Raw genomic sequence first — 25,078 nt, 5'->3', positions numbered from 1 at the left:
TGCGCTGGACTGCCGGTAATACGTCATTCAAGGGTTATAAGGGGAAGATATTGAAGGAAGAGGAAAAGAAGAGTAATGATAAGGAAGGAGGAGGAGGTACAAGAAAGAAAGGAGAAGAAGGAGGAGGAGGAGGAGGAGGCGAGCGAGACAAGGCTGAAAAAACTTATGTAGAAATCTAAATGAAACCTTAATTATATGGGTTGTGGAAGGAGATGGTAAATTGGCTATACAAAGTTATTCAAGGGTTAACTTATGTAGAAATCTAAATGAAACTTTAATTATATGGGTTGTGGAAGGAGATGGTAAATTGGCTATACAAAGTTATTCAAGGGTTAACTTATGTAGAAATCTTAATGTAACATCAATTATATGGGTTGTGGAAGGAGATGGTAAATGTGGCTATACAAAGTTATTCAAGGGTTAACTTATGTAGAAATCTAAATGAAACTTTAATTATATGGGTTGTGGAAGGCTCGAGATGGTAAATTGGCTATACAAAGTTATTCAAGGGTTAACTTATGTAGAAATCTATATGAAACTTTAATTATATGTGTTGTGGAAGGAGATGGTAAATGTGGGTATACAAAGTTATTCAAGGGTTAACTTATGTAGAAATCTAAATGAAACTTTAATTATATGGGTTGTGGAAGGCTCGAGATGGTAAATTGGCTATACAAAGTTATTCAAGGGTTAACTTATGTAGAAATCTAAATGAAACTTTAATTATATGGGTTGTGAATGCTGGCTAAACAACGTCATTCAAGGGTTAACTTATGTAGAAAGCTAAATGTAACTTTAATTATATGGGTTGAGAAAGGAGATGGTAAATATGTGACTGCCTGCTACACGTCATTCAAGGGTTAACTTGTGTAGAAATCCAGGAAAGTGTGATTGAAGTTTGAAGGAGAATGTGAGAGTCAGGATTTGATGAAGGAAAGTGAAGGGAAGGTGGATTATTATAGCAATGTATGCGTATGGTAGTTTAGATACTGTTTTTTCTTTCTTCCGTTGTTTAATTAAGGGAAATCTACGAAAATGTGATTACTGGTGTGTGAGAGCCGATAGAAAGGCGGAGGAAGGAGAAATCTAGAAAACTCCACGGCCAAGACCACCTGTGACATCAAGGTCAAGGTCAAGATCAGCTGGGCGGCGGCGGACAGTCTCTTCTTCACCCCCTTCAAGATGTACAGCGTGGCCAGGACAGCCGCCAGGAACCTCTCCCTCCGGTGGTTCTCGAGCAGCGCCGCCATGCAGGGTCCCACCGTGGCCGTGGTGAGCTGCCTTGAGGGGTTACTGGGGGCTGCACGTAGCGGTTGTCAGGGGCTTGAACTTCGCCGGTGGTGGCCGTGACGTGTGTGTGTGTGTGTGTGTGTGTGTGTGTGTGTGTGTGTGTGTGTATTTACCTAGTTGTATTTACCTAGTTGTAGTTTTACAGGGCCTGGGCTTACGCTCGTGTGGTCCCGTCTCCGTATCTATAATTATCCAACTTTTCCTTGAAACTTTGCACACTCTTCGCCGATACTATTTCTTCACTTAATCTGTTCCAAACCTCTATATTTCTTTGTGGGAAGATATATTTCTTTGTCTCTTGAGCATCTTCCCTTCCTCAACTTTTTACTATGTGTGTGTGTGTGTGTGTGTGTGTGTGTGTGTGTGTGTGTGTGTGTGCCGTGACGCCGCTCCTTTATACCCTCGTCAGTGTCCGTGCGGGGCGTGGCGGGTATGTGCCGTTGGGGGCCGCAGGGAGAGGCGTCAGGGTCGTGGCGGGCCGTGGGTGTGGTAGGAGTATCGGGTCCCTGACAGCCATGTTGGGCGCGGGGTGGTGGCCGCCGCGGGGGTCTCATGACAACAGCTCCCTCACACTCCCAGAGGCTCATTACATTAAGCATTACTTACCTAGACAAGGCAGATACTCCAAACTTTCCAGACTAGGGTACCTTTGGGTTAACCGTCCCTTTTCCTCATGAAATTACAGACCCAGTTGTTTTTTTACGCCAAAATAGGATGCACTATTAGGACAGGGGAGGATGCTAGAGCACTACAGAAAGATCTCAACAAACTGTCAGCTTGGACAGAGAAATGGCAGATGAATTTTAACATCACCAAGTGTAGCGTACTTAGTGTAGGAACACGCAACCCATTACACGGGTATAGTTTAGACTCCACAGCGATAGGCAGGTCTGAGTGTGAAAGGGATTTGGGAGTGTTAGTGAACTCTGACCTAAAACTAAGGAAGCAATGTATTAGTGCGAGGAATAGGGCTAACAGGGTATTAGGCTTTGTTAACAGGACGGTAACCAACAGGAGTGCAGAGGTCATTCTCAGACTCTATTTAGCGTTAGTTAGGCCACACTTAGATTATGCTGTCCAGTTTTGGTGCCCACACTACAGAATGGACATCAACTTGCTAGAATCAGTTCAGAGGAGGATGACCAAGATGATTCAGGGGCTGAGGAACCTCCCATATCAAAATAGGCTGAAACATCTAAACTTATATTCACTAGAGAGACGAAGAGTGCGGGGAGATCTGATAGAAGTATTCAAATGGGTCAAGGGTTACAACAAAGGCGATATAAGTAAAGCACTGAGAATTAGCCAGCAGGCTAGAACTCGCAGTAATGGATTTAAATTAGAAAAGTATAGATTTAGGAGAGATATAGGCAAGCATTGGTTTAGTAATAGGGTGGTGGGGGAATGGAATAGACTCAGCAATCACATAGTTAGTGCAGGGACGATAGCTTGTTTTAAGAGTAGACTGGATAGCTACATGGACGAGGACGACAGGTGGCAGTGAGGTGTGGGTGCAGTAAGGTGACGGGGTACTGGATGCGTGCCTAGTACCGCCGGTATAACGAGGATCAAGCCTCTACCTGTAACCCCTGTAACTGCACCTCACCCATCTTGAGTAGTAGGGAGGATTCTGGAGCTGTCCTGTGTAGGCCACCCGGCTTCTTGCAGTTTCCCTGTGTTCTTGTGTTCTTGTGTTTAGGGTGCCCAGTAGTTCAGGTCTCTCATCCCTTAAGTTTATTTGGTTAGAGACCTTTGCACTACTTGCAGGCTCTGGATGCCACTCTGTGTGGTTCAGTTTAGTTCAGGATCAAGAGTTTTGCCTTTGTAGTGGCATTTCCTGATGTTTTCTTTCACTCTTGAGTTTTATTTCCTTTCTGTCTCCTTTTCTCCTCTCATATCTAGAATTCACATCATTCTTTTTGTTTTATCAATATTTTTATTTTCAAAGAAGTTTTCCCCAGTAATGTCTTTTATATGTGGTTGTTGCAGCCTTACACTTCTTGCTCTTTCTTCCATATAAGCTGGGCACCGTAACAGGAAGTACCCCTTTCCTATACCATATCCCTATCCCCAATCCGTAGTCCCCCTCCCCCCTTGGAGTAACAACCACACCAAACAAAGTAAAACATGGGGGCTTCGTGGTGCAGTGGTTAGCACACTTGGCTCACAACTGAGAGAGCCCGGGTGGAGTGGAAAAATTTTGGCGGCTTTTCCGATACCCTACGCCCGTCCACCCAGCAGTGAATGGGTATCAGGTATTAATCTGGGGTTGTGTCCCATCTCCTGGGATCTGTTCCCTTCTCCTGGGATCTGTTCCCTTCTCCTATAATTCCTTCACCTTCTGTCTCTCTCCAGCATATGACCACAGATGTTGCGCCAACTAAACGAAACTTTCCAACTTTCCAAAGTAAAACATTAAAATCCACACAAGCCTAACATTCTCCCCTCAGGTGCTGTCTGGCTCAGGCGTGTATGATGGGTCGGAGGTCCACGAGGCCTCGGCGGCGCTGGTGGGGCTGACACGCGGTGGGGCAGAGGTGATGTGCTACGCCCCGGACAGCCCGCAGATGCACGTCATTGACCACACCAAGGTAAAGGACACAGTATCATGATTATATGGAGTTCAGGCTAGGTGGCAGGCTACTCATGATATCAGTCAGGTGGTATTTATGGACCTATTTGAATGTATTATGTTTATTTTTTTTATTATTTTTCCTTCTTGCCATTTACTATATATACAGTAAACCCTCGATGTAACGAACCCGCTTATAATGGATTTCAGATGTATTGGACAAGGTCAGAGGGTCAGAATTCCACGAGGACCAACCGAGAATAGTTTTTGAACCAACCAGGCCTGGTAACTACAGTAGCGTCTGCTAGCCACCTCGCCCTCCTCCCTTTATCTGCAGTCCCATCCTTTGGTTACTGTTGTCTTTTTCAGCCCACCTGATGAAATATTTTCCTCCGTGTGTTTCCCATTCAAATGAAGAATGTATTTACACCACTAGAAAGTCTTAGGCATCAATCCAGGATGTAAATGTAATGGAAAATAGCCAAGTGTTTGTGAGTGTCAGTACTGACACAGCTTAAGGGGTTACCCATTAGGCAGGTTAGGTTAGGTTAAGTTAGGTTTGGTTGGTTTGAGTTAATTTGGCATGCAGTGTGGGGCAGCAGAAATACGCGGCGCAAGACGCGAGAGGGCGGCAGCTGGGGTGGCCCACTACTCGGGCCGGTGTTGCGAGAAATACCTCCTCGCAAAAATAAGTTGCTCTGCTGTCCAGCACACATGCGCACCGGGGGACTACACAGCAGGAAAAACATTAATTTGCCTGGTTTTGTTATATTTTGTCCACTTGTGATCTTTGTGAGCAGTGAGTGAAATATAGAAACAGTAAGCAAGTTGAACCTCTCTCTGTGAGCTATTTTGCAGGTTAGACAGTGGGTGCAACACAGGCATTGAAAAGTCAAGCATTTAATGATTTGTGACAGAAACATTTAGCAGATTATTTCATAACCGAAAACTACTAAAAGAAAAAAGAAAAGAAAACCAGTTTCGTCTGCCAGTTCGAGATAGGTGCACTTTTAAAATTTTACCCATGCCTGTAACAATACGGCGTCCCCGCAGGGCCCCACTGGCAGCCTCAGTGCCTCGCAGTCCGTTGCCAAGTGTTCTGTGCGGCTATACAGACAACGTACACACAACATACACAATAAAAAAATTATATATATATACCTACGTTTATTAGATTTGTTGGTATTATTATATGTACGTATTTTTAGATTTCCACCGCTCATAACAGACTTTCGGCATTAATGGACTAAGTTTCCCCCCAATTAGTCCATAATATCGAGGGTTTACTGTAACACCTTTGGTCTATAATCTTATGGGAGTGATTCACAGGTGTTTGGGTCAGGAAAATAGCCATGGGCCATTCAGATTGACTTATTTACTTGGGGAGCAGCAAATTAATCAAAGGGTGAGGCCCCCTTAGCTTGAGATTGATGAATGTAAATTCCCAATCTATGCATATGAGATATTTATCATGATAAATGTGTATACCCATGACTCAGGACTGCATGAATTGACAGTGCTACTTATTGTCATTTAAGTTAGTTTTCTCCATTCATGAGGCTGTGGTGGAGAAGAGGAGCAGGAATTGGCTCAAAACAAACTAAGGCGAGATCTCGAAGCCAAACGAAGCTGCACAAACCACTTTTTTTCCCTTCCTATCCAAACATTCGCGGATTGAGCAAACACGTCAGATTAAGAGATAAGTTGCCGACAGAAAAAAAATGTTAGTGAGTTTTGGCATTCGTAAAATGAGCGGAGGGTAGTGAAACACAACGGCCGTTCAAGGAAATTCCTGTTCTGTGAATGTTCATAAAGTGGAGGTCACCTTTATCTATTGTGTGACTGAAGGTGAAATAAAGGGCTATTATTATTATTGTTATTATTATTATTATCATCACAACCAATTAGTACTATCTTAATCATAACACAATATAGTTTGAGCTGGGTGGGTGTTGCAGGGAGCCCCAGCAGAAGGAGAGACCCGCAATGTCATGGTGGAGTCTGCGCGCATCGCTCGTGGTGCCGTGAAGCCGCTGACGGAGCTGAACAGTGGTGCTGCTGATGCTGTCTTCTTCCCGGGAGGGTTCGGAGCTGCCAAGAACCTGTGAGTGGCATACTAGAGGATAGGCAGAGAGGGAAAGTTTTGGGAGAGGCGAGGGAGGGACCGAGTCATTAACTATCCCTAAATAAAATTGCAAACATTATCACTAGGCTCCTCATCTTGTCTGAAGCACATTTGATACTTGATATATTCAGAATGTCAGTGGGTGGTTTGGCATAGTGTAAGCTGGGGAATTGACTTTGTAATTGTCATATAAACATTCATACTAGACAGTTATATGTAGAATGTCTGGGGGTGGTTTGGTGTAGCATAAAGTTGGAGATTGATGTTGTAACTGTCTCCATAATATTCATACTACATGGTTATATACAGAATGTCAGTGGGTGGTTTGTCTTAGTGTAAACTGGCTTTGTAACTCTTAAAACAAGACCACAAGGCTAGATATTTGACTTCTTGATGTTTCGTTGCCCAAATCAAAACTTAACAGGTACATATGGAATGTTCATGGGTGGTATGGCCTGGTGTTATATTGGGGACTGACTGTACAAGTGTCCCCATGTAGGATCAGAAATTTTGATATTAGACTCCACTCCCTGACCCTGACATTTTAAAACTATATGCAGAATTTCATACATACATAATTTCATACATACATATATAATTTCAGTAAGTGGTTTGACTTACTGTGGAGTGAGGGACAGATTGCATAGCAGTCCTAAGCAAGATCATAGAGAAAGACAAGAAACCTCTCGAATCGTTTTTGAATTATCTTTTAGAAATTTTATTAGAATTCTCTTCCACTTTTTCTTTTGGGGAGTAGTAGTTTTGCAGGCTTTTTTATTCATTGTTTTTATCTTTTACCTTGATTGTTTTTTTCTATTGAGATAAAAAAAAGGACAAAAGAAGTGTGTTGGCCTGGTGCTCTGAGTGCTCATGCTCATCCCACCCAACAGGTCGGACTTTGCAGTGAAGGGCGGAGACATGACGGTGAACAGTGAGGTGGAGCGTGTCATCAAGGACTTCCATGGTGCCAAGAAGCCCATCGGTCTGTGCTGCATTGCGCCCGTATTGGCAGCGAAAGTCTTGGGGAGCAGCGGTGTCACCCTCACGCTGGGGAAACCTGGTGAGTCGGCCGTTTGCTATGTGGTTGAAAATGGCTTCAATGTTTGACTTAAACTATTTGCAGTAATTTTCGTTTATAAATTCATTATCTTTGACAGTACAGTAAACCCTCGATATAAAGGATCTGCTTATAACGGATTTTGGATATAATGGACAAGGTCAGAGGGTCAGAAATCCACGGGGACCGACCGAGAATAGTTTTTGAACCACCGTTTTCCGGTAACTACAGTAGCGTCTGCTGGCCACCTGAGCCTCCTCCCTTTATCTGCTGCCCCATCCTTCGGTTACCGTAGTCTTTTTCAGCCCACCTGATGAAATATTTTCCTCGTGGTTTCCATTCAAAAGAAGAATGTATTTATACCACAAGAAAGCCGTATGCATCAATCCAGGGCATAAATGTAATGGAAAATAGCCAAGTGTTTGTGAGTATCGGTACTGACACAGCTGAAGGGGGTTGAGGGGGGCTAAGCCTCAGTCAGGTAGGTTAGGGTAAGTTATGATTGGTTAGTAAATTTATTCGGCACTCGGTGTGGGGCGCGGAAATGCGCAGCGCAGGACGGGACATGGCGGCGGTGTGCATGTAGCGGGTGTACAACAGGTATTGAAAAGTCAATCATTTAATGATGTGTGACGGAAACAGTTATCGGATAATTTCATAACACCGAAAACTACAAAAAAAAGTTTCGTCTGCCAGTATGAGATTGGCGCACTTTTAAAATTTTACCCATTCCTGTAACAATACAGCCCCTCGCAGGACCCAACTGCCAACCTGGCAGCCTCAGTGCCTCGCAGTCCATCACCAAATGTGCTATGCAGACAACGTGCACACAACATACACAATAAAAAATCTATACCTACGTTTATTAGGTTCATAGGGATTATTTTAAATTTTTTCATTTTTGCAGCCTGCAACGGACTTTTGTCATTAACGGACTAAGCTCCCCCCAATTAGTCTGTTGTATTGAGGGTTTACTGTATATTTACCCATAATTGATGGTTTAATTGATAGTTCAGGTTGAGAATCCTTATCCAAAATTCCTGGGACCAAAAGTGTTGTGGATTTCAGATTTTTTTTGGATTTTGGAATATACAGGCCCTTTTGACATTTCCAATATCTTTACACCACAGAGAACACAACGCAAGGTAATCACAATGAGTAACGAGCGAGGGTGTTACTGTGATGACTGCTGGCAACAAACTAATGCACAGCAGCACCAGAGTTACCAGGTTGTCAGGGCCCAACCCCATCCCAAAAGCCGCCCAAAACCCACGGTGGTGGCGGGCAGATGTTTTGACGCCCAAGGTGTCGAAGCAGCAGTGGGTTTACCCGCCCAATTGGGTGGGTAAACTGCAGACCTGGCAACCCTAAGCAGCACACAACAGCTGCATGTGGTGGAACCTTCCCTTCACTTTGTGAAATTTTCCATTTGTGACGCATCATGTCCGCATTAAAAAAACTTCTTGATTTTGGAGGTTTATGGATTTTGGAATTTCGGATAAAGGATTCTCAACCTGTACTACAGTATCATGTGTAAGGTAGGAGATTAGGTATGGGCTCAGTCAACAGTAAAGTACTGCTACTAGATAAAGGTAAAGTTAGGGCCACAAGCTATACCTGTGCATGGCCTCAGTGATCCCTCTGTCTCATTGGCCCTTGAGACTGTGGTGTGTAAGAACCCATAACCCTGGGACGCAGGGCAAGCATGTCATTCATGTTACCACAGTTTAACTTTCTAGGGTTTCCCCAGGTACCCATTTATTGACTAGCCTGAAAGAGTGGATGAGCAGCTGGGTGAGCTGTGTGCTGACTGCTTGGCATGGATTCAAACCCAGCCTGCAGATTTGTAGCTAGCTAGGCATGTCAACCACTGTGCCACAGAGGCACTAGCCTAACACTTATGTTTTACCGAGGGGCCTCCACTGCTTGGATTACACCTTACTTCTGTATGCAATTTTTTTTCTCTGTTGATGGTAGAGACCATTCACATGAGTTGGCAAAATAGTTAAGTCAGCAAGGCCTCCACCTCAATTTTTTGCTGACTCAGCCTAAAGGTTTTATTGTATTACGTATTTCTCTCCAATACCAGTCTAGTAAATTCCATTGAAAAAACACTGATTTAGCACAAAACTGATTTAGTACTCAAGTAATCAGGACAAGTTTTATTGTCAGCATTCAAGTTTACCCTGTATTAAGGTAGTATTGAGACATGGTGTTGATTTTCTTCATTTTTCCAGATGACGGCTCAGGCAAGTGGCCTTATGGCGGGGCCATTGAGGCAGCCAAGAGCATGGGAGCCAATGCTGTGGAAAAGGTAAGGAAGGCTGCATGCTGTTACCTGTCATTCATTTGTACTCTAGCTTAGGTGTTAGGGAGTTTTATAGTGTCCGAGTAAAGAGGAAACCTTAGACCAGCCATGCCCACACTGGGGAGGCCTGTGTGGCAGCTTCAGGATGGGTACGGCTAGATGGGATGGTATCTTCTCATGATAGAAAAAAATGAAGATGATAATTATCCTCCAAACTCCATCATGTGCATCTGAAACACGATATGGAATTTTGCACATTTTCATGAATACGCTTGGTGGAATGAGTTGTTTAAGTGGATCATGTGATGTGCCAAATTGGAAGGGAAGAAGTAATGAGAATGTTTGACTTTTGGTGTAGGTGTGACAGCAAGGGCAGTGGATCTTCTAATGGTTGAGTGTGGGAAAGTGTGGTGCTAGGAGATGATTTGGATCTGTGATAAAAATAAAGTGTTTGTTAAGAGAGTGTATAAAGGTGAGATAGGAAAAAATCTTATCAGGGGAAAACTAACATTGAAGAGAAACTTAGTAAGCAAGGAATTGAATGTGTGGAGAGGGAGTGTCAGAGCAGGTAAGATTGGAGATTGTTCTGCAGCGGCCGCACTCCTCGGGGAACGTTCCTGTGAGAGGACAGGATACTATAGACAGATTTACAATTAATTATTCTTGTTATTGTTTTCAGTGCTGTAAATACAGCCCTCCACATTTACAGGGGCTAGGAGGCAGATTACCATGACTTTGTAAAATGCCTGAATTATCAGTGCTATCCTCCCACCTCCCTTCATTGCACCTCAAGTCATAAGTGACTAAAAACACATTTCTTGAATACACAATAAAACATCAGTTATCAAATTACTTTAGATCATAATCATGTAATTTATGAGATATCCACCAATGTCTGAGCTTTCTACCATGCAGTAATGTTTATGAGGTCCCAAATGATTTAAAATCTGTTCATTCAGGGGATGACAGTATTATTGTGTTCACTATTATCATTTGATTGGCTGATTTCAGTTCCTTTTAGAACCATGTACGGGCAGCTAAAGATTGGGAACGAAAGATTGGGATAAAGGAAAACAAGGTCAAATTTTTTTGAAAAATGTGAGAGTGACAGTTGAGACAGGTGTGTGACATGCCATGGAGGCTGTAGTGAGAGGATGTCTTGTTGCAGAGTGTCTCAGAGGTGGCGGTGGATGAGGCCAACAAGGTGGTCACCACACCCGCTTTCATGTATGAGGGGAAATTCCATGAGATCCACGATGGTGTTGCCAAGGCCATCACTGCCTTGCTGGGCCTCATCAAGAGTTAGGGAGGATGACAGCCCTCGATGCAGCCGCCACTGTAGTCTGCCTATGCTGAGGAGTTCCACGTTCTGGCAACATGAGTATTGTTGGAAAATTGTCTTTCAATTCTATTTATTTGTCTGACAGCCCTGAGGTACTATTTAGTTGCTATGAACATAATTGGTCTAATCTCAATGCAGGAGTATTACTCATATTTGTGTCTGTGATTTTACATACTGTAAAAATCCTATTCCATGTCTGACTTGTATTCTAACATCCAAACATTTAGGTAAATGAAAATTAAGTAATCCTAGATAATGCCATGTTACTTTGAGAATTAAGGTTGTCATTATCTTTAAATTAAGCTGCTGTGCAGTTTATAGAATTAGAGAAGCCAATTCATATCAAATAAAATGTATGAATTTAAAGCAACATTTATGATTTAAATAATTTACAAACATCCCTTCAAAGTTGTACAGGAGTTAGCAAAGCAATAGGTTGACTGAACCAACCCTGACCAGTTTTTAAGATAGGCATTGGAAATTTAGGCAGTACATTAATGCAGGATTAATTTAAATATTTCCTTTCTAATATTTGTATGCCCCAACTTTTAATGTCTAAAATTGCAGAGTAGTGATCAGTGTTGCACCTGATGTAGAGTAACGTAGCAATTCACTCTGGTCCTGTGGAGGGCGGGGCGGGTGACGTCCAGTGCTGGGGCAGTATGTAATTGTTTCTCCACTGGTGTAGCTGTGATTGCTGGCCACTTCTTCACAGACCTAAGTCACCTAACAGAGTAATACACAGATTATCCCGTGTTAATCATCTGGTGGAAGTGTATGGATTGTTGGTTGTTCTAGAAGCTTTTATTCAGGCTCCGTCACCAACCTGATCACATTTTTTGTATGGTGTTAGATCCAGCAGTAGGGTTTGATGTGCCTTTAACTGAACTAGCATGATATCCAGCCTTGGAAACCCCATTTACTATGCTGTTGTGACTGTATAGAGGAAGGGAACCCACTGGATGACTGTATAGAGGAAGGGAACCCACTGGATGACTGTATAGAGGAAGGGAACCCACTGGATGACTGAATAGAGGAAGGGAACCCACTGGATGACTGAATAGAGGAAGGGAACCCACTGGATGACTGTATAGAGGAAGGGAACCCACTGGATGACTGTATAGAGGAAGGGAACCCACTGGATGACTGTATAGAGGAAGGGAACCCACTGGATGACTGTATAGAGGAAGGGAACCCACTGGATGACTGTATAGAGGAAGGGAACCCACTGGATGACTGTATAGAGGAAGGGAACCCACTGGATGACTGTATAGAGGAAGGGAACCCACTGGATGACTGTATAGAGGAAGGGAACACACTGGATGACTGTATAGAGGAAGGGAACCCACTGGATGACTGTACAGTGGAAGGGAACCCACTAGATGACTGTACAGTGGAAGGGAACCCACTGGATGACTGTATAGAGGAAGGGAACCCACTGGATGACTGTATAGAGGAAGGGAACCCACTGGATGACTGTATAGAGGAAGGGAACCCACTGGATGACTGTATAGAGGAAGGGAACCCACTGGATGACTGTATAGAGGAAGGGAACCCACTGGATGACTGTATAGAGGAAGGGAACACACTGGATGACTGTATAGAGGAAGGGAACCCACTGGATGACTGTATAGAGGAAGGGAACACACTGGATGACTGTATAGAGGAAGGAACCACTGGATGACTGTATAGAGGAAGGAACCCACTGGATGACTGTATAGAGGAAGGGAACCCACTGGATGACTGTACAGTGGAAGGGAACCCACTGGATGACTGTATAGAGGAAGGGAACCCACTGGATGACTGTATAGAGGAAGGGAACCCACTGGATGACTGTATAGAGGAAGGGAACCCACTGGATGACTGTATAGAGGAAGGGAACCCACTGGATGACTGTATAGAGGAAGGGAACCCACTGGATGACTGTATAGAGGAAGGGAACACACTGGATGACTGAATAGAGGAAGGGAACCCACTGGATGACTGAATAGAGGAAGGGAACCCACTGGATGACGGTATAGAGAAGGAACCCACTGGATGACTGTATAGAGGAAGGGAACCCACTGGATGACTGTATAGAGGAAGGGAACCCACTGGATGACTGTATAGAGGAAGGGAACACACTGGATGACTGTATAGAGGAAGGGAACCCACTGGATGACTGTATAGAGGAAGGGAACCCACTGGATGACTGTACAGTGGAAGGGAACCCACTGGATGACTGTATAGAGGAAGGGAACCCACTGGATGACTGTATAGAGGAAGGAACCCACTGGATGACTGTATAGAGAAGGAACCCACTGGATGACTGTATAGAGGAAGGGAACCCACTGGATGACTGAATAGAGGAAGGGAACCCACTGGATGACTGAATAGAGGAAGGGAACCCACTGGATGACTGTATAGAGGAAGGGAACCCACTGGATGACTGTATAGAGGAAGGGAACCCACTGGATGACTGTATAGAGGAAGGGAACCCACTGGATGACTGTATAGAGGAAGGGAACACACTGGATGACTGTATAGAGGAAGGGAACCCACTGGATGACTGTATAGAGGAAGGGAACCCACTGGATGACTGTACAGTGGAAGGGAACCCACTGGATGACTGTATAGAGGAAGGGAACACACTGGATGACTATATAGAGGAAAGGAACCCACTGGATGACTGTACAGCGGAAGGGAACCCACTGGATGACTGTACAGCGGAAGGGAACCCACTGGATGACTGTACAGCGGAAGGGAACCCACTGGATGACTATATAGAGGAAAGGAACCCACTGGATGACTGAATAGAGGAAGGGAACCCACTGGATGACTGAATAGAGGAAGGGAACCCACTGGATGACTGTATAGAGGAAGGGAACACACTGGATGACTGTATAGAGGAAGGGAACCCACTGGATGACTGTATAGAGGAAGGGAACACACTGGATGACTGTATAGAGGAAGGGAACACACTGGATGACTGTATAGAGGAAGGGAACCCACTGGATGACTGTATAGAGGAAGGAACCCACTGGATGACTGTATAGAGGAAGGGAACCCACTGGATGACTGTATAGAGGAAGGGAACCCACTGGATGACTGTATAGAGGAAGGAACCCACTGGATGACTGTATAGAGGAAGGGAACCCACTGGATGACTGTATAGAGGAAGGGAACCCACTGGATGACTGTATAGAGGAAGGGAACCCACTGGATGACTGTATAGAGGAAAGGAACCCACTGGATGACTGTATAGAGGAAGGGAACCCACTGGATGACTGTATAGAGGAAGGGAACCCACTGGATGACTGTAAATAGAAATGGAACCCACTGGATGACTGTATAGAGGAAGGGAACCCACTGGATGACTGTATAGAGGAAGGGAACCCACTGGATGACTGTATAGAGGAAGGGAACCCACTGGATGACTGTATAGAGGAAGGGAACCCACTGGATGACTGTACAGAGGAAGGGAACCCACTGGATGACTGTATAGAGGAAGGGAACCCACTGGATGACTGTATAGAGGAAGGGAACCCACTGGATGACTGTATAGAGGAAGGGAACCCACTGGATGACTGTATAGAGGAAGGGAACCCACTGGATGACTGTATAGAGGAAGGGAACCCACTGGATGACTGTATAGAGGAAGGGAACCCACTGGATGACTGTATAGAGGAAGGGAACACACTGGGGTGAAGTAACACATCCCCTTTTAAGACAGTAACTTGAGTTGTGCATGGAAGATAAGCCATTGTCAGCAGCTGGTAAGGGTCGGCTGTGGACTCCAAAGTGCCAATCTCCCTTCAAGTGGTGAGTACTATGTAGCCACTTTGTTGTGTTTAGATGGGTCATTTCACATTACAGTCCTGCTGACTTGCTTGTACAATCTGTTTAGTCTTTATTTATGCTACTTCATGTATTTATATATGTGGTTGATGTGTTTTCATATTCACTTTGGTAATGCTTTAGATACAGTGCAGTTCATGAAACATCACTAATATTGTGTATTAGTTTTTTGGGGGCTACTTAATACGAGTGCAGTAATGCATCCCAATTAATCAAGCCAAGTGTGTTATTTGATAGTTTTGCTTCATGATTGCTTTTTCAAAAACGTAACCCAATTGTAAAGCGGGGGATACTTGTATTTAACCTGGTAGCAGCGACGGGACAAATCTGTGGCTTTACCGTGTAGCAGTGACGGGCCAAATTTGTGGCATGATATAAACCCCCCCCCAAAAAAAAAAAATTATACATAATCTGATCACAAATGCTTTGATATATATTATGAAATGGTTTGTGTGAGGGGTGATTTTTTCTCATTTTTCTCGCTTGGAGGGACCATTAAGAAACATGATCCCTTCTGCTACCGGGTTAAGGAAACTGTGTAGATGTTTTGTAGGTTAGAGGATGGTGGTACAAGCTAAACTATAGTGGAAAGAGGCATGATAGCATAAAGTGTTGCTGCACAGAGGAATTGAAGTGACGTCACTGCTAGGGGTAAGTGGCTGCACTGGGGCTGGCAGATGACATTTTTGTGGTTTGTTTTATTTAGTCTTCCTTTCAGAGTTGCTGTTGGATGGAGGAATAAGCAAGGGAAGAATACTGTGTCCACCTATAATGAAACCAAATTGTCAAGTCCGTTTTGGCATTGGCTCCTGCGGGTCCATTTCTCCCCTCTGCTCTGCCACACAGTCCCAACACCTATTTTTTCCTCTCATATGTTACCTATAGCTTACATATGAGAGGAAGAGATAGGTGTTGGGCCTGTGTGGCAGAGCAGAGGGAAGGAAAGGACCTGCGGGAGCCTACGCCAGACCGGCCTCGACTTGTTTGGAAGACTATAGTGTCCAGTAACCCAAGAGCAGTGAGAGAAAAGACTGTGAGGAGAGAGCTGGCCAACCCTGGACTCATCTTGGCAGTGCTCACTTGTTGCAGGTGAATAAAGCTTAAATTTCAGGTAAGAGTTATTAATTAGTATCAGATATTTCCCGTGAACTGATCTTAGTTTGCCATGGGAGTCTCTTCAGATTCCTAAACAACTTGTGATAGTCAACTGCTATGGGTTTCAGTGGCCGTGTTCCCGTGTTTTTTGGGAATAACTCTGTAACAATGGGTGATCAGATTCATATTTTGTAAGATTGTTTCAGACCTCTCGCTAATTTTTTGTCATTGTTGTTTATTAACAAAAGTAAATAATTAAGGCACTTCCTTTCCTTACATAATGTAAAATTCCGCGTCGAAGAGCTGTCTTCCAGCATGATTGTATCGTGATGTCGCTGTGACGTCACTTCCCAGGCTCTGACACGCAATAAATGAAAACTCAATGCGAGCAACAATGCAGGAATTATGAAGGAGAATTATGAGGAGTTGAAGTAGAAAAGTGAAAATATTTATGCACTACTCTATGCACATGATAATTTGTGCAACAATGTCTCATTTTATGAAATGCATCAAAGCAATGTCTCTGGCTTCGTGTCGAGTAAGTGAGCTTGTTCTGAAACACTATATGAAAATTCAGTTCAAATGAACTTACAGGAGTAGTAGACAGCTCAAGCCAGAGGGATTATTTATGAAGTATTTTATTTTGCTCTCTATCTTATTATAAGCAGAGTTTACTCTGTTTCCTGCCAGTAGAAACATGGCATGGGAAGGCTGCCTGCATGGGGATTCACTTGGGGAAACCCCTGTGAGTGGCGTTGTAGTGTGGGTGAGGCAACGCTGCTCCACGGCATGTGCCCAGTTGATTGACCGAGTGATCTAATTTTGAGGCTTCTCATGCACACTTTGGCAGGGTCACGTTTCCTAAATATCAATATGCTATCTTGATAATGCTGTATGAATACAGTAATACTGTCAGGGGCAGGAGCGGTGGGATCACCTGTCAGCGAGGTGATAGTAATTCTGGGGCAGAGCCGAGGGAATGACGTCACAGCGACGTCACGATACATTCATGCCGGAGGACAGCTCTTCAATGCAGAATTTTAAGTTAAGGAAATTAACGATAGTGACAAAAATTAGCGAGAGGTCTGAAACAATCCGGCAAAGTATGAACCTGATACAACCCTTTGTTGCAGAGTTATTCCTGATAAACAAGGGAACACGGCCTCTGAAACCCATAGTAGTAAACTAGTTAGGTAACCTTTGCAAACATTCAGCCCTTCACAGCTGCTTGCCCTGCACGGTGATGTAATGCAATAAGTCCCCCATGTGCTTCTCTTGGCTCATGCTGCCCCCGACACTCCTTCTTGATTCACCTTGACGGTTTCCTCTAGAGTCCGGGTTGATGGGTGGTCTTCAGGACAGCATGTGGGTAGTTTTAAGCCACTTGGCGGTGACTGAAAAATCTGAGGTGGTAGCGTGGGGATTCAAACTCTCGTCGTCCATCACGCAGTGAATGTGGGCACAGCACACTACCACTCTGCCACTGCCTACCCTGCACTATGCTATAGCCCATTCAGTTCAGCTGGATCCCTTCCAGAAATGACTGGCTCCCTAGCCAAGTAAGTAACGACGCTGCTGATTGGCTGTTGGTGACCAGGGTTGTCTGATGTCTCCGTCACCTAACACAATTGTGTAGGTTCAGAAAATATTCATATTTCTTTACTTAGCTCATCTGTTAGATATGTAAATTTTGTTTATATCATTGGATCAAACTGTGATTGTACAACTATAATACTATTTTCAAAACTCGGTAGGGCAAAAAGATAAATTATGGTGAGTAGGAATCGGAGAATAACACTCAGTGCTTACTAATCCTTACCTGTCTCCCGTTGTATAATTTTTATTTAAAATCTGAAAGTACCATAATATTCGGGAGGATTTTATGTATGAGAACCTGTGTTTTGTAAAACTGATTCCATAACTGATTTAAATATTACTAAGTAAAAAGTGTTATTGTTAGAGAATTCTCTGACTTCTGCTCATCAAAATCGTTTTTTATGTTATCGAGTTTTGAGATTGGTGATCTCATTGTACAGTCACTGCTTCATCCAATGATGTCAACAAAATTTAGCCATCTTTCGTTACAGATGAGCTAAGTAAAGATATATTAATATTTTTTAACCAAGGCCAGTGTGTTGGGCAATGGAGATATCAGACGGCCACGCCTGCCATCAGCCCTCAGCAGTGCCTTTACTTGCTTGGCTAGGAGGTAGGGATCCAGCTGAAATGAATGGACTAAACCAAGGGATGTGATACTTTCCAAATTCATTGTCCTCACCATCTGCATGACCAGACTGTACTAAGTGCTCCCTCATTACTGACGGGGGTTAGGTTCCTGAAATACCAGTCGCTACTGATTTTTGTCAAGTCATGTAACCTGTTTAATTTTTTCTATCCCACCAACCACTTATATGTTCTGAGCAACTTACTCAAAATATTTCTCAGTGCTTGAAGTCCTGAACATGTGCCAAACACTCATTAGTTTATGACAGTCATATTATTTGTAATACAGTACGGTCTCCAAGTTAGCAATAAATAGGTTGACGTTGCTGGTTGCAAACGTTGAAATCGCAAACTTTGAACCATTATTCTTATGGGGAAAATTGAAAACTGTCGACATCTTGCGTTTGGCCACCCATCCAAGTGGCCAAGTGCATGTGTGCAGACGGCCCCGGACATGCGCTGGGCCCGAGCAGCTGATGGGCGGCTGATGATGGCGATGGTGGTGAAGAGTGTCGGCGGCGTGGCCATTGCATTGGCGCCGCCTGAACGGTGTTTTTGTCGGGGGCTGTGTTTATTGTGGGTTTGGGCTTCTCAATTTCCCAATGCTTGTTTTCCACATGTTGCATGGGACCCCTTTCTTTTCTTCCATCTCTTTTTTTTTTTTTTAAAGAAGAGATGGAAGAAAGGAAAGAGGTTCTGCACAACATGTGGAAAGTGAGAATTGGCAAATTGGGGAGCCTGGGCCCACAATGGGCACAGCCACACACACGTGCCCCAGTGAAAATGCCGTTTGTGTTGCACCGATGCAGGGGCCATGCCACCGACACCCATCATCACCATTGCCATCATCAGCCGCCCGTCAGCTGCTCGGGCTCAGTGCACGGTCGGGGCTGCTCGCACACATGCACCTGGCTGCCTGGATCCCACTCACCATGCTTCCCGCGGCCAATGGAAAGCCCCAGGGGGTGAGTAAGAGCGAGAATGGGAGTCAAGGACCACAACAAGGTTTGAAAAAGCCTGGTTTTAGCAGCCTTTTCCTTTTCCTTTCGAGTCATATCGCAATTTCAGTTTTCAATAAAAAAATAAAAAAATTTTTGGTCCCTGTCGCAAACTCTGTGAATCGCAAACTTGAAACTCGCAATCCTGGAGACAGTACTGTAATTTATAACTGTCTTACCATTTCTTTAATCAGCTAGGCTTGAAAAATAAAACTAAGGAGTGAGATGGATTGATTGGGGTATGGATTAACGGAGCCATTCTAGTGAGACACTATGAGAAGACACTTATGTTTAAAGCCCCAACAAGGCATTACCTTTACACCTGAGGAGCAGCAGGTTTGTTCAGCAGCTCACTTGTACTGGACAGGGACAGACTCCCCAAATGTCCACTTCAGTAACTGAATACCGCTGTATCTTCCCTTCCAGCCACGCTGCTGCCCTGAGGCGTCCCCTTCCTGTTGGTTGTGTGGAGGCTCTGAGGCACACCTGCCGGGCACAGGAAGAGGAGTCACACGCAGAAGATTGCAAGAAAATGACATTCATTAATACATTAAAACTAAATATGTACTGTATTGTCTGCCCAAGGAATTCAATAAACTGAATACTCTGAATGTACTGGGTTTCCATTGCTACTTGTCATTTCTACACACATAGTTATTTCCTTAATATTTTATCCTGACTGACAGATGGTTGGAGATTGCCAGAGTTGCCAATGGGTAATTGGTAACAGTTAGGAAGCATACAAATTTAGGATCAGCCATGCAACAAACTGGAGGATTATTAAACAAACATTCATAAAGAAGATAAGCAAAATTCTCCTCGCTAAATGGATCTCAACAACACACCATGACTTCCTGCCTTACTTAAGATAAATGGCATGTAATGAAGATACACACACCACAAAGGTCAATGGTACCGTGGTGCTGCACAATGGGCTAAGTGTCTTTTAAGCTACATAACTACTTACTGTGCAGAGGCCGGATTCATCAAACCACTGACGAGACCTGTTGTTGGTGAGTCTTCTGGTAACTCCATCATCTAGGAACGCTCTTGATCTTAAGGCGAACCAATGGCAATGAAAGAAGTGTCGACCAGGTCAGTACTTCATTCACTGTCATCGGAGCGGCCTTAACACAAAAATCATTCGTAGAGGACAAATTTATTTAAAGACTTATACCAACGACCGGTCTTGTAGTGGCTTGATGAACCCGGCCCCTGGTAATTAACTGACCACACTTAAAAAAAAAATGTAATATATTTTCTCCATAGCAGATTCAGTAGCAACATATGAGATGCACAATCAATCAATAAATGCAACTAAACACTTCTGAGAACCATTTTTTTTGTGGAAGGGAAGGCAAGCCAAGCCTGCCCTCACATGATACACCTCAGTACATCTTATTGGGGATAAAGTAATGGTCAAGGGGCGCTGCATCCACCAGGCAGGGCGCAATGAGTTGATGTTACCAGAGTGATTTAAAGTCTTTTAATATTTTTGTGTTCAGTGCTTTTAGATAATCAAACAATGTGATGGATCAAGTCCCTCTGTGAATGAGCACTGTAATAGCCTTGTTCATGGTGGCAGGGCGAGTCTGGGAGTCTTTGGAGTGGTAGATACAATGTGTACTCCATCAGCAGCCTGTCTGGGTGTTGATGGAGTAATGGATGAGTGTGAGGAGGGACATGTGAAAGTTTTAAAGAGGATCAGGGAAGGTGTGTGGAGAAGGGAGGTGAGTGTGTTATGGCAAGGCATGGAAGGTGTTATTTAGGTAAGAATAAATGAGCGGTTTAAAAGAGGAAAAGAAAGGGTTTCAAACTTAATGTTCACCAGTGTCCAATGGATGAGTGTAGATGGGAAGGTTGGCAGAGACAGAATAACAGGAATGACAAAAGTAGCAGGAAGAATTATAAAGCTGAAAAAAAAATACAAACTTCAAATACTTCAGGCTTATGCACATCATTCAATACGCAAGTGAAGAATCAGTAAAGTTTCACAAGGGTGTTGATGTTAATGAGAAGTTTGTGAAAAAAAAATCAACAATGAATTTGATACAAGAAACAAGCTTAGACATGCATACATTTTTCAAGAAAAGAGCGAACAAGAAATGTCCCAGGAAAAGCCTTGATGAGATGATGAATGAAACTGACTTTACTCTTACTGAAAATCCAGACACAGTGAAGGATGAAACAGCACTAAACTCACATCCAGTGACTAAGAAATTTTACTGCAGACAAGAAGTTCCTTTGGATACTCTAAAAAATTATCTATCAAAAGAAATAGCACTTTTTTTTTATAAAGCAGCTAGAGCCTAAATGTCCATGTAGGTAGAATAAAGAACAAGTGTTTTGGGATTAGTGTGTGATGTCTGGCTTTTTAATATTTACATTTATGGGTAGGCGGTGGCTGACTGGAAGCGTGCTGGGCCCACATTCACCACGTGATGAACGACGCGGGTTCGAATCCCCACGCTACCACCTCGGATTTTTCAATCACCGCCGAGTGGCTTAAAACTACCCACATGCTGTCCTGAAGACCACCCATCAACCCGGACTCTAGAGGAAACCGTCCAAGTGAATCAAGGACGAGTTCCGGGGGGCAGCATGAGCCAAGAGAAGATGGCGCCACTATAAACACTTGCCTGTGCCATGACGGGCTGGGGCCGAACATCATCCAGGCCCCACAAGCAAGTCTACCGGCGCTATAGGCGTATAAAAAAAAAAAAAAAAAAAAAAAAAAAAACATGGATGGGTATATGACTGACATGAATGCGAAGGTGGGGTAGCACTGCAAAACTTGTATGAATGTCGTGAAGTAGACACTAGTGGCAAGTTTGTGGTTGAAACTGTCCTGTTGGCCAAAGGTAAGAGTGATCTGCAGAAAGCAGTGGGCGAGTTCTATAGGAAGGAAACTAAAGAAAGGTGCAAAAATTATCATTATTATTATTTTGAGAAGAGACAAGTGATTCATCTTGCAGCACCATAGTAAGTGTAGACAGTGTGGCTGCTTGCGGTATAAGATGGAATGTGGAAGAGTTTACATAGCCGGGGGGGCTTCGTGGCGCGATGGTTAGCACACTTGGCTCACAACCGAGAGAGCCCGGATTCGATTCCCGGGCGGAGTGGAAAAATTTGGGCGGCTTTTCCGATACCCTACGCCCCTGTCCACCCAGCAGTGAATGGGTACCAGGTATTAATCGGGGGTTGTGTCCCGTCTCCTGGGATCTGTTCCCTTCTCCTATAATTCCTTCCCCTTCTGTCTCTCTCCGGCACATGACCACAGATGTTGCGCCGACTAAATGAAACTTTCCAACTTTTTTTTACATAGCCGGGAGCATGTCTAAGTACAGGAGCATGGACGGTGGAGCGTGGGACAGCCAGTTGAAAGGAAGGCGGACCATATCAATTAAGAGAATTAGGAGAGGTAGAAATGCAAGCATGAGTGTAGGGAAGATTCAGGGATAGCTCAATCTTGCCATCTTCGACCGATGCTTCTGAAACACGGGCATGGAATGTCTCAACCAGCAAACATATGCGCAGTAAAAACCAGTTACCTACTTGAGAGCATGTGGTTCAACAAGAAAGGCTGGCATGAGTAAGGAAGAGGTGAAGAGGTGTGGTATGGACGTGAGAGCAAGAGATGTAGAATGCGGAGTGGTGAAAAATGGGTGAAATTAAGTTTGTGCATATTTTGAGAATGCAGAATGTGAGAAAGTGCGTATTTAATAGGAAGGATGGGAGTGGTGGACAACCCATCAACAAGAACTGAGGTGTAGCATGCGGAGTGAACATAAGAACATCGGGAAACTGCAAGAGGCCGAGTGGCAGCTCCAGAATCCCTCCACTACTCACGATGGGTGAGGTGTAGTTTCAGGGGTTCCAGGTAGAGGCTTGATCCTCGTTTACCTTCGGTGCGTGCGTTCACCCCAGTACCCTGTTACCTTACTGTACCCACACCTCACTCATCAGATTCATCTTCTATAATGAATCCTTTGATAGCCTTTCTGAATTTTGCTTCGACTTCTATCAGATCTCCCCGCACTCTTCGTCTTTTTAGCGAATGTAAGTTGAGATGCTTTAGCCCATCTTGATATGGGAGGTTCCTCAGCCCCTGAATCATCTTGGTCATCCTCCTCTGAACTGATTCTAGCAAGTTGATGTCCATTCTGTAGTGTGGGCACCAAAACTGGACAGCATAATCAAAGTGTGGCCTAACTAACGCTAAATAGAGTGAGAAATGGGTATAGTGAAGTTTGAACATGCTTTGAGAATGCAAAATGTATGCTTTATGTCGAGTATATGAGTTAAATAAGAAGGATGAGAGGTGTCAGGGAAACCATGAATAAGGTGGATCGACAGGAGAAAGTATTGCTGAAGGAGAGATGTAATGCCAAGGTTGCGATAAACGAGTATAGACCTACGTGCCCATTAAGAAATAAAGACCTGCCCATGACCATCCCATTTAGGGGAGTTTAAAAGGACGATACAGGGCTGAAGGGGGTCAAAGGTTTAGACAGATAGAAATTCGAACATTGATAACGAAGGTGAATGATTGAAATGGTCTATATAATGTTACCACCACCACCACCACCAGCCTGACCATTATCGTACCTTACACCACTACAAGTCACCCTCACCCATACGTCATCATACACCCGTCATCCTCACCCTTACACACGCCACCCTCACCCACTATCGTACCTTACACCACTACAAGTCACCCTCACCCATATACCACTGCAAACCACCCTCCCCAAAACCCACCCCTACGTCACTACCAGCTGCCCTAACCCCTACAGTGCCTACACCACCACCGCCCCCCTGCACTAAACCACATGCTCGCCCTCACACTAAACCCACCTCTCACCCGCATTCATCCCTACACCATCATCCACCACACTCCCCCTACACCACTAAGCATGACCCTCACCCATATATACACCACCCACCTGCCTGCTTGTTCTCATGCTCACGGAAGGTGGGGGACGTCGCATCGCCTCCGTGGGTGCTGACGTCCCGCGGTGGGTCCGTTGAGGGTCCGCCAGTCCCTCGTCGCGTCTGGAAGGGGACGGCTGCTGCAGAACGTCCCCGCCGCACCGCCCGCCACGCCTGCCACGCCACCGACGGGGCGACACGCGAGGGGCTGCTGGCGGGGTCTGGGCTGGGGGCACCACGGGAGGGGCGGAGTGGGGGGGCTGGGGCTGGGGAATGAAAGTGAAACAGTTTGGTGATTCATTCCATTTTTACGAACCGTGATTGCATTGTAAGGCTGTGAGAAATTGGCTATCGAGATATAATTTCGTATTCTGATTACTTTCATTAATTTATTTATTGGACATTCATGATTCTCTTGGACGTTTATTATGCTGGAGTCTTATAATCTTGGCATGCGTGATGAGTATTTGTTGCAAGTGAACGAGCTCGGGCGGTTCGGAGCGAAAAACAAATGAAGCGAATCTTCTTAACGAGCTCTTCAGCTACTCCGTTTTTTATATATGCATTTGTTTTTGTGAGTTGAATTGAGAGTAGGAAATGATAAATGTGAGAGAAAGACGTGTAAAGCTGTGTGTGTGTGTGTGTGTGTGTGTGTGTGTGTGTGTGTGAATAGAATATATTTATTTGCTCAGACTCTTACAGAGTATGGAGAACAGCTCCTAAGAAATGTAACAAAACACAAATTCATCTAAACAACCCAAACAAACCGTTAATAAATTTTGCTAAATTCGTTAACAATTCTATATTTTCCTTTGCATTAAATCAACAAACTTAAACTGGTTTGGGTGTATTATGTAATATTCCGGTATATACATATTTCTTAACTGAACAATATCTTGATTTTGACACTGTAATAAAACATGAAGTTCATCTCCAATTTGTCTATCATTACATTTAGTGCAATACCGCTCTTCCCTACTTATTAGGCTGTGTCTGCCTGTAATTACTGGCAGTTGATTGTTTCCAGCGCGTAGCTTGGTTATATAAAGTCGATTGCATTTATTAAGCTTGACTAGGTACTCCTCCATCCCACAAATCTCTTTCTACAGTTTATAAGTACTACCGCTGCCTCTACTTGTCACATTACTGTACCAAGTTGTTGTCCAGATATCTCGTAATCTGTTCCGCTGCTTTACGAAACGACGTTGGATTGGTAATAGTTTGCGTCCCCCACACTCCTGCCACACCACACTCCTGCCACACCACACTCTATACATATGTTCTTAATATATTCCAACC

The 25,078-nt window shown here is 44.1% G+C and overlaps 1 protein-coding gene and 1 long non-coding RNA gene across 2 annotated transcripts; one reads left to right on the top strand and one right to left on the bottom strand.

Annotated features, from left to right (window-relative positions):
• The first annotated feature begins 1,101 nt into the window (after positions 1–1,101).
• On the top strand, positions 1,102–11,060 carry LOC126983199 (glutamine amidotransferase-like class 1 domain-containing protein 3, mitochondrial). Its single transcript, XM_050835773.1, has 6 exons — positions 1,102–1,272; positions 3,741–3,881; positions 5,821–5,966; positions 6,878–7,047; positions 9,282–9,358; positions 10,521–11,060. Exons 1-6 carry the CDS (start codon positions 1,183–1,185, stop codon positions 10,656–10,658), a joined length of 762 nt encoding a protein of 253 aa, XP_050691730.1. The 5' UTR covers positions 1,102–1,182; the 3' UTR covers positions 10,659–11,060.
• A 4,589-nt stretch (positions 11,061–15,649) lies between these two features.
• LOC126983200 (uncharacterized) lies at positions 15,650–24,023 on the bottom strand. Its single transcript, XR_007735619.1, has 3 exons — positions 23,818–24,023; positions 19,162–19,333; positions 15,650–17,020 (listed from the first exon to the last, which is right to left on the bottom strand). It is a non-coding gene; the product is annotated as an uncharacterized LOC126983200 (long non-coding RNA).
• Between the last annotated feature and the right edge of the window lie 1,055 nt (positions 24,024–25,078).

Source organism: Eriocheir sinensis, chromosome 53 (genome assembly GCF_024679095.1).
Source record: "Eriocheir sinensis breed Jianghai 21 chromosome 53, ASM2467909v1, whole genome shotgun sequence".
NCBI classification, from domain to species: Eukaryota; Metazoa; Arthropoda; class Malacostraca; order Decapoda; family Varunidae; genus Eriocheir; species Eriocheir sinensis.
This window is presented reverse-complemented; position numbering and strand designations above follow the sequence as displayed.

Bases quoted from the DNA above. Each gene is read 5' to 3' on its own strand.
- LOC126983199 (XM_050835773.1), top strand. From the start codon at position 1,183: ATGTACAGCGTGGCCAGGACAGCCGCCAGGAACCTCTCCCTCCGGTGG. The intron at 7,048-9,281 runs GTGAGTCGGCCG...TCATTTTTCCAG, and splicing joins CCTCACGCTGGGGAAACCTG to ATGACGGCTCAGGCAAGTGG. The intron at 9,359-10,520 runs GTAAGGAAGGCT...GTCTTGTTGCAG, and splicing joins GAGCCAATGCTGTGGAAAAG to AGTGTCTCAGAGGTGGCGGT.